General features: G+C 34.1%; 1 protein-coding gene across 1 annotated transcript; it reads right to left on the bottom strand.

The window, feature by feature from the left end:
* Positions 1-7586: 7586 nt before the first annotated feature.
* Positions 7587-9696, bottom strand: LOC149509687 (cytochrome b6). Its single transcript, XM_089757679.1, has 2 exons — positions 9296-9696; positions 7587-8471 (listed from the first exon to the last, which is right to left on the bottom strand). The coding sequence occupies exons 1-2, from the start codon at positions 9299-9301 to the stop codon at positions 7830-7832; spliced, it is 648 nt and encodes a 215-aa protein (XP_089613805.1). The 5' UTR covers positions 9302-9696; the 3' UTR covers positions 7587-7829.
* Positions 9697-10016: the final 320 nt, after the last annotated feature.

Genomic DNA, 10016 nt, shown 5'->3' with positions numbered 1-10016 from the left:
ACTAGGACTCATGCCTTATCGAGCATGTTATCCCATTTTAAATTTGGTTTATTCTGCAGCAGCAAATGCTAGTCACAATAGGGGTTTCGATGAAGCGAGTTTAGTCATTAGTCAAGCCGCAGTAAATGAGGGAACTACTCTGAAAAGACTAAAACCTCGAGCTAGAGGACGGAGTTATCTGATAAAAAGACCCACTTGTCATATAACTATCGTATTGAAATATATTGAATATCAACCAATTGCCAGATTTATGCTATGCTCAAAAAAACCCGTAGGGATAAAAGGGATAAATAAGAACACAAATATGACATATCCTAATACATATAGTACATATAGCAGTGGAGGATTATGGGACAAAAAATAAATCCACTTGGTTTCAGACTTGGTACAACCCAAAGTCATCATTCTCTTTGGTTTGCACAACCTAAAAATTATTCCGAGGGTCTACAAGAAGATAAAAAAATAAGAGACTATATCAAGAATTATGTACAAAAAAATATGAGAATATCTTCCGGTGTCGAGGGAATTGCACGTATAGAGATTCAAAAAGGAATTGATCTAATTCGGGTCATAATCTATATGGGATTTCCTAAATTATTAATTGAAGATAGGCCGCGAAAACTCAAAGAACTACAGATGAATGTGCAAAAAGAACTTAATTGTATGAACCGAAAACTCAAGATTGCTATTACAAGAATTGCAAATCCTTACGGGCACCCTAATATTCTTGCCGAATTTATAGCCGGACAATTAAAGAATCGAGTTTCATTTCGAAAAGCAATGAAAAAGGCTATTGAATTAACTGAGCAAGCAGATACAAAAGGAATTCAAATACAAATTGCAGGGCGTATCGACGGAAAAGAAATTGCGCGTGTCGAATGGATCCGGGAAGGTAGGGTTCCTCTACAAACGATTGGAGCGAAAATTGAGTATTGCTCCTATAGAGTTCGAACTATCTATGGGGTATTAGGAATCAAAATTTGGATATTTATAGATATTTATAGATGAAGAATAATAAGAATAAGACTCTACTTGTCTTTACGTTCTATTCTGCGATAGAACAAAAAATGACAAATTCTTTCATTTTTTTATGTTCAATAAAAAAATGAGCAGTTCTAAATTCTATATTCTATAAGGTTAAATAAAAATTTGATTGATCATTTGATATAATTGCTATGCTTAGTGTGCGACTCGTTGGGTTTTTAGGCTTAGGATTCAAAAAAAAAAATGGGCGAACCACAGTATAAGTTAATAACTATAGCACTAATAACCAACTCATCGCTTCGGATTATCTGGATCCAAAGAATCAGTCAAGATATGATATATTGGTCATATCATTATAGCAACTGAAATCTTTTTTTTTGCATTAAGTTAAGTAAAAAAAAACCAATCTGATTATGAATATATCTAAATTGTGAAGCAAAATAAAAAAGTATGTGGATAAATAGAAGGATGAGAGAAAGAGAGAAAAAGAAATAGAAATGAAATGATATATGATTCCAATATGTAAGGTCTACGAAGCATCTCATAAAGAGCAATGTAATAGAGCATCAATAGAGATTCATCAATAATTAGATGAATATCTGTTCATCGAAGAAAAAATCAAGAGCCTTAAGTCAATAAAGACTGAGAAGGTTGACTAAAGAACAAATTAACAAATTTTTTTATTAAATATTATTTATTAAATATTAAATTTTTATTTTTATTAAATATTAAATTTTTATTAAATATTAAATTAAGGCTCCATTGGAGAATTCAGACCTAAGCATTAATCGAGAAGCGATGGGGACGACGGAACCCGTGAATGCAGAGGATTCTATTGAAAACGAATCCTAATGATTTATCGGGTAGGATGGCGGAACAAACCAGAGACCACTTCATTTCTTTTTATTCTGTTCTGATTCTGAGAGGTCATGAGTTAACCCGACAACTGAAATAGATATTGAAAGAGTAAATATTCGCCCGCGAAAATTTTATTTTCATTTTAAAAATTTTATTTTCATTTTTTTTTTTTATTTTCATTTTAAAAATTTTATTTTCATTTTATTTGATTGTTAAATTTTTGTCGATCCGAGATGAATATGATAAAAAAAGACAAAACAAAATAAAGATTCGTTATAACATTATAACAAAAACAAGATAAGACATTATCTATAAATAGAATCCATGTTTAATTACTTATATATATATCCAATATATATCCAAACAAGATATACAAATTTATAATAGATCAGATAAAATCTCAAATAGATCAGATAAAATCTCAAAGCAAAGAATCCCAGGATTCAATCTATTATTCAGTAACTACCTATATATCTTAAGAATAAAATAAAATATTTTTTAGTCATTTTTTTCGCGAGGAGCTGGATGAGAAGAAACTCTCATGTCCAGTTCTGTAGTAGAGATGGAATTAATAAACAACCATCAACTATAACCCAAAAAGAACCAGATTTCGTAACCAACATAGAGGAAGAATGAAAGGAATATCTTATCGAGGTAATCGCATTTGTTTCGGTAGATATGCTCTTCAAGCACTTGAACCCGCTTGGATTACATCTAGACAAATAGAAGCGGGGCGCCGCGCAATGACACGAAATGTACGCCGTGGTGGAAAAATATGGGTACGTATATTTCCAGACAAACCAGTTACGGTAAGATCTACAGAAACACGTATGGGTTCGGGGAAAGGATCTCCCGAGTATTGGGTAGCTGTCGTTAAACCGGGCAGAATACTTTATGAAATGAGCGGAGTAGCCGAAAATATAGCAAGAAAGGCTATTTCAATAGCGGCGTCCAAAATGCCTATAAAAACTCAATTCATTATTTCAGGATAGGAATATAGAACCAAAGGAAAGAAGTCTTGGGAATAAAAAAAACAATTGCGGGTTTCCTTTTTTTTTTTTTTTTGACAAACAATATTTCTTTTTTTCTTCGTCCTTTGTTCCATTGAAAGAAGAGATTAAAAAAAATGATTCAACCTCAGACCCATTTGAATGTAGCAGATAACAGCGGGGCCCGAGAATTAATGTGTATTCGAGTCATAGGAGCTAGTAATCGCCGATATGCTCATATTGGTGACGTTATTGTTGCTGTGATCAAGAAAGCAGTACCAAAGGCACCTCTAGAAAGATCAGAAGTGATCAGAGCTGTAATTGTACGTACTTGTAAAGAACTCAAACGCGACAACGGTATGATAATACGATATGATGACAATGCTGCAGTTGTCATTGATCAAAAAGGAAATCCAAAAGGAACTCGAATTTTTGGTGCGATCGCCGGGGAATTGAGACAGTTAAATTTCACTAAAATAGTTTCATTAGCTCCTGAGGTATTATAAGACGAGACCTCAATTCAATATAGTTATAGTATTTAAATTAGAGTATTTAAATGACATAGATTAATTAGTAGATTGTGTCTCACGTATATACCTTTACTAAGTAAAAAAAAAAAAAGAACATGTTGGTTATATCAAAATTCGGGAGCAACAATAATTTTAGTTTACCATGGGTAAGGACACTATTGCTGACATAATAACTTCTATACGAAATGCTGACATGAATAGAAAAGGAACGATTCGAATAGGATCTACTAACATCACTGAAAACATTGTTAAAATACTTTTACGAGAAGGTTTTATCGATAACATAAGGAAACATCGGGAAAGAAACAAATATTTTTTGGTTTTAACCCTACGGCATAGAAGGAATAGGAAAGGACCATATAGAACTATTTTAAATTTACGACGGATCAGTCGACCCGGTCTACGAATCTATTCTAACTATCAACAAATTCCTAGAATTTTAGGCGGGATGGGGATTGTAATTCTTTCTACTTCTCGGGGTATAATGACAGACCGGGAGGCTCGACTAGAAGGAATCGGCGGAGAAATTTTGTGTTATATATGGTAATCTGTCTAACATCCGAATTGTATCCGAATCCGAAACTTTCCATTTGTGAAAAAAAAAAGCACGGGTTGTCTAATAGAACTCCTCCTGCCCTACAGTAGTTGATACGTCAAGGAAGTTTTACCTGGAATAAAAGAACAAAAATGGATTCATGGAGGTTTAATTAGTGAATCACGTCCACTCCAGATTCCTTTAGATAATGAAGATCTGATTCTAGGTTAAGTTTCAGGAAGGGTCCGATCGAGTTTTATACGTATACCACCGTGGGATAGAGTCAACAAAAGTGAAGTAAGTGCTTATGATTCAACCAGGGGGCGTATAATTTATAGACTCCGCAACAAGGATTCGAACGATTAGGTAGTTTTTTCAACTTCAAGATTCCTTTCAGGGGGATCCAATTCAAGGTTCAAAAATTTCAAGAAACTTATTTTCTTCCAATAAGTAGATTCGGAAAAATTTAAGGAATAACAACTATGAAAATAAGGGCTTCCGTTCGTAAAATTTGTGAAAAATGTCGACTAATCCGTAGGAGGGGACGAATTGTCGTAATTTGTTCCAACCCGAGACATAAACAGAGACAAGGATAATCTTTCTATTCTAAAAAGAACTCCTTAAAGTTAAAGAAAAGAAACTAATCTTAAAGAAAGCGATGAACAAATAAAAATAGAAGATCTGTTTTGACATGAAATGGATATATCCATATATCTCTGACTTATCCTTATGAAATGATAAAATATGGCAAAACCTATACCAAAAGTTGGTTCACGTAGGAATGGGCGCAGTAGTGCACGGAAAAGTGCACGTAGAATACCAAAAGGAGTTATTCATGTTCAAGCAAGTTTCAACAATACCATTGTTACTATTACAGATGTACGGGGTCAGGTAATTTCTTCTTCCTCCGCCGGTACTTGTGGATTCAAGGGTCCAAGAAGAGGGACTCCTTTTGCTGCTCAAACCGCAGCGAGAAATGCTATTCGAGCAGTAGTAGACCAAGGTATGCGACGAGTGGAAGTTCTGATAAAAGGTCCTGGTCTCGGAAGAGATGGAGCATTACGAGCTATTCGTAGAAGTGGTATACTATTAAGTTTCGTACGGGATGTAACCCCTATGCCACATAATGGCTGTAGACCTCCTAAAAAAAAACGTGTGTAGAAATAAACACTAAAGAGATTTCAAGAGAAATAAATGATTCAATGATCTGATCAAATAAAATAATATTACTATGGTTCGAGAGAAAGTAAAAGTCTCTACTCGGACACTGCAGTGGAAGTGTGTTGAATCAAGAACAGATAGTAAGCGTCTTTATTATGGACGCTTTATTCTGTCTCCACTTATGAAAGGCCAAGCCGACACAATAGGCATTGCGATGCGAAGAGCTTTGCTTGGAGAAATAGAAGGAACATGTATTACACGTGCAAAATCTGAGAAAATACCACACGAATATTCTACCATAGTAGGTATTCAAGAATCAGTACATGAAATTTTAATGAATTTAAAAGCAATTGTATTGAGAAGTAATTTGTATGGAACTCGTAACGCCTTTATTTGTGCCAAGGGTCCCGGATATGTAACTGCTCAAGACATCATCTTACCGCCTTCTGTGGAAATCGTTGATAATACACAGCATATAGCTAGCCTAACCGAACCAATTGATTTGTGTATTGGATTACAAATCGAGAGAAATAGAGGATACGGTATAAAAACGCCAAAGAACTTTCACGACGGAAGTTATCCTATAGATGCTGTATTCATGCCTGTTCGAAATGCGAATCATAGTATTCATTGTTATGGGAATGATAATGAAAAACAGGAGATACTTTTTCTAGAAATATGGACAAATGGAAGTTTAACTCCTAAAGAAGCACTTCATGAAGCCTCTCGGAATTTGATTGATTTATTTATTCCCTTTCTAGATGCGGAAGAAGAAAACTTACATTTAGAAAACAATCAACACAACGTTACTTTACCTTTTTTTCCTTTTCATGATAGATTAGCTAAACTAAGAAAAAAGAAAAAAGAAATAGCATTGAAATATATTTTTATTGACCAATCAGAATTGCCTCCCAGGATCTATAATTGTCTCAAAAAGTCCAATATACATACATTATTGGACCTTTTGAATAACAGTCAAGAAGACCTTATGAAAATTGAACACTTTCGCATAGAAGATGTAAAACAAATATTGGGCATTCTAGAAAAGAAGTAGAAAAGCATTGCGAAATTGATTTACCAAAATTTTAAATCCATTGGATTTAGGATTTATTTCATTTTTTTTTTTTTTACTTTAGAAAATTAGAAAAAAAAAAAAAAAACGAAAATGGATTTTGAACCTTCAGCACAATCCATATATTGGGACCAGAATTGAATAAATGTATCTAGGGAGAATTCACTTTGACTTTGAAGTGACTACTCCCTAGATACGCACATCATGATATTTTATTTTAAAATTGATTCAATTTAAAAAAGACCTAAAGTTAGGGATTTATCAATCGGTAATGTTGCTCCAATACCCAACCAAAGGGCCACCGCAGTACCAATCAAAAAAACGGTTGTCGCTACTGGACGACGAAATGGATTTTGGAATTTATTAACATTTTCCAAAAAAGGTACTGTTAATAATCCCGCAGGTACTGAAACCATTAAAAGAACACCCAATAACTTGTTAGGTACTGTACGAAGTATTTGAAATACAGGAAAGAAATACCATTCAGGTAATATTTCCAAAGGAGTTGCAAATGGATCCGCGGGTTCACCAATCATTGAAGGTTCTAGAACCGCTAAGCCTACGTTACAAGCAATAGTACCGAGAATTACTACTGGAAAAATATATAAAAGATCATTGGGCCATGCGGGTTCCCCATAATAATTATGACCCATACCTTTAGCTAATTTAGCTCTTAATACAGGATCGTTCAAGTCAGGTTTTTTTGTTATTAGGATAGGTGAATTTTTCTAGATCCATCCCCCGAAGGAACCGGACATGATAATTTTTCATCATCCGGCTCAAGCAAAAATCAATCGAATCAAATGGATACAAACGGATACATATAAAATGAATCTATATGTTATCCACACATATATGAATGATTTCATATGTAAGAAAAAAGTTACCTGATTCCATTTTACGAAGTTGCAACTATACATTCCAAGGAATGCCATTTTTACAGGTAAATGCTCAATACCCAAGTAGGCGTACAAAGTTGATCGTGATCAAGTGCTTTCTGGGTCGTCTTAGGCCTTGCGATTCACCTTTATCCCAAAAATATATCGAGATTTTTTACATACAAAGGATTTACTTGTTACTAATATAGTCTAGCCTTTGCTCTTCTTTAGATCCCTTGTTTCACTCCGATAGTATAATAATAATAAATCGGGTCGATGCAGAAGAAATGAATGTATTTTCATACTATTAAGATAAGAAAGTAAAAAAAAAATAAAAATAAATAAATAAAATCTAATTTGCATTATGCCAAATCACTTATTCTACTGGATCTTACGGAGCCCTGTTCATACACGACATCGTCAGGTCTGATCATAGAAAAGATTCTCTTCAAGCGAACCAGCCTATCCTTTGTATGGGGCTTACACGGTGGTTGGAACAAAGACACATTTGGTTGTGAATTCCAATGTAGCAGATAAAGGCATATTTCTGCATGGCCCAATCAATAGTTCAAGTCACACACTCCCATAATCCATTTTCTCTTCGGGGAATTCCCTTCAACTATTCATGTCATATCAAATAAATAATAGAATATTGTGGAGTTGAAAGGAAATATCCAAATACATGTCTTATTTTTTTTTTTTTTTCAACAATCCATATTTGTAGCAATGAAATACTATTGTTCCTCCCCCAAGTAATAAGATAAATGATTGGCAAGTAATAAGATAAATGATTGGTTACAATATAGCTATGGTCTATATTCTCTATAAAGGACCAGAAATGCCTTGCTTACGTATCATTAGGAAATGCATTAACATAAATACAGCAGTAAGAAGGGGTAATACAAAAGTGTGTAAACTATAAAAACGGGTCAAAGTGGATTGTCCCACACTAGCACTTCCACGCAATAACTCTACCAAAGGCGATCCTATTACCGGAATAGCTTCCGGAACGCCTGTTACGATTTTGACTGCCCAATAACCAATTTGGTCCCAAGGTAAGGAATAACCTGTTACACCAAAAGATGCAGTCAACACAGCCAGAACCACGCCTGTAACCCAAGTCAATTCGCGAGGTTTTTTAAAACCACCAGTGAGATAGACACGAAATACGTGCAGGATCATCATTAAGACCATCATACTTGCCGACCATCGATGAACTGATCGGATTAACCAACCAAAGTTAGCTTCAGTCATTATGTATTGAACAGAAGTAAAAGCCTCAGTAACGGTTGGACGATAGTAAAAAGTCATAGCAAATCCTGTAGCTACTTGTACCAAAAAACAAGTAAGCGTAATTCCTCCTAGACAATAAAATATGTTAACATGAGGAGGAACATATTTACTAGTTATATCATCTGCAATCGCCTGAATCTCGAGGCGTTCTTCGAACCAATCATAGACTTTATTGAGATAGGTAAACCAAGAGGACTCCCCCCCTGAGAACCGTATATGAGAATTTCATCTCGTACAGCTCAAACAAAAACACCCAAATAATAGCTGAAACGGATATGGAATAGAAAGTTTGAAACTTCTTAATCTTTTCATTCAATTTTATCTGAAGACACAAAAGAGTAAAAATCCGAAAGCTCTTTTTTGTAGTTGTAATTATAATGCCAAAAAATCAAGTCGGCGCATTCGTCTTTATGTTGATCAGGCCTCTTGAATCTTCTATTTACCTACTTATTTCTTTTCTTTTTCTTTGCTTTGATTTGTTATTTATATGGAATGTGGCTTTATTCTTGTTTTCTTTATTTTTAATAGGAATTCTCTTGTTAAGACCCTATGAATCAATTGAAACTTCAGATTCATACCAGAACCGCGATGATTCAATAAAACCTTCAAACTAAGTCCAAAGATTCTTTGAGTAAGAATTATTGGATCATCACTTATTCAATGAATAGAATAGATATAATAAATAAAAATACAAAGAAAAGAAAGGTTTGTCCTTTGATCAAAATAAGCATAAACTAAATGAGAGTTTGAAAGAAGAAAAAATTTCTCGATTTATAAATAAAAAACCTCTTTCTTTGAAAATTTTTTTTTTTTTTGAGTCCGGCCGCGAGGTTTGAATATTAAGTATGAATCATAGTTCGAATACTTCGTGATCCATTTCATATATTCCGTGCTCCAGATACTAGAATGGCTATCCGACGGGATAAAACTATCTCGATCAAGAGGACAGACCCATTTTCTGTACTATCAATAGGATCAATTATAACAAGTCACACACTCATATTCCGGAAATACAGAAACAAAAAAAATTTCGCGGTCGAACTACCAAAATAGAATGGGCTAAAAAAAATCCGAGAACTAAAAGTTTCACTTTTTGTATTGAAAAGCGAGGCTTCGTGGTTCTTGTGAATCTAATTCAGCGAAATTCCATCCAGTAAAACGGAAGAATTATAAATCTCCAAAATAATAGATAAGAATATCGAAAATAAAGCCATTGCGACACCCATCAAAGGAGTCGTTCCCCATCCAGGAGCTACTTTACCATATTCCGAATTCAATGGTTTCAAAAAATCCCCTACAACAGTTCGTCTTGGACCAGATCTAGAACTACCCTCAACGGTTTGTGTAGCCATAAATCTTATTTTGTATTCAGTGAGATCTGTTGACTTTGTATATCATTCCGCTGTAAATAAACGATCTTATCATAGATCCATTGTGATCTTGAAATTATATTTATATTTATATTATTTATATTTATATTTATATATATTATTTATATAATTATATAATAATGGAAACAGCAACTTTAGTCGCCATCTCTATATCTGGTTTACTTGTAAGTTTTACTGGGTACGCCTTATATACTGCCTTTGGGCAACCCTCTCAACAATTAAGGGATCCATTCGAGGAACACGGGGACTAATTGAAGTAATGAGCCTCCCAATATAATATTGGGAGGCTCATTACTTCAATTGAGATAATGAAAAATCATTTCAT

The sequence above is a fragment of the Durio zibethinus genome, unplaced genomic scaffold (genome assembly GCF_047325235.1).
Source record: "Durio zibethinus cultivar Kanyao isolate XHJ-2024 unplaced genomic scaffold, ASM4732523v1 HiC_scaffold_127, whole genome shotgun sequence".
Taxonomy (NCBI): Eukaryota; Viridiplantae; Streptophyta; class Magnoliopsida; order Malvales; family Malvaceae; genus Durio; species Durio zibethinus.
The sequence above is the reverse complement of the archived record's forward strand: the minus strand, read 5'-3'. Positions and strand labels throughout refer to the sequence as shown.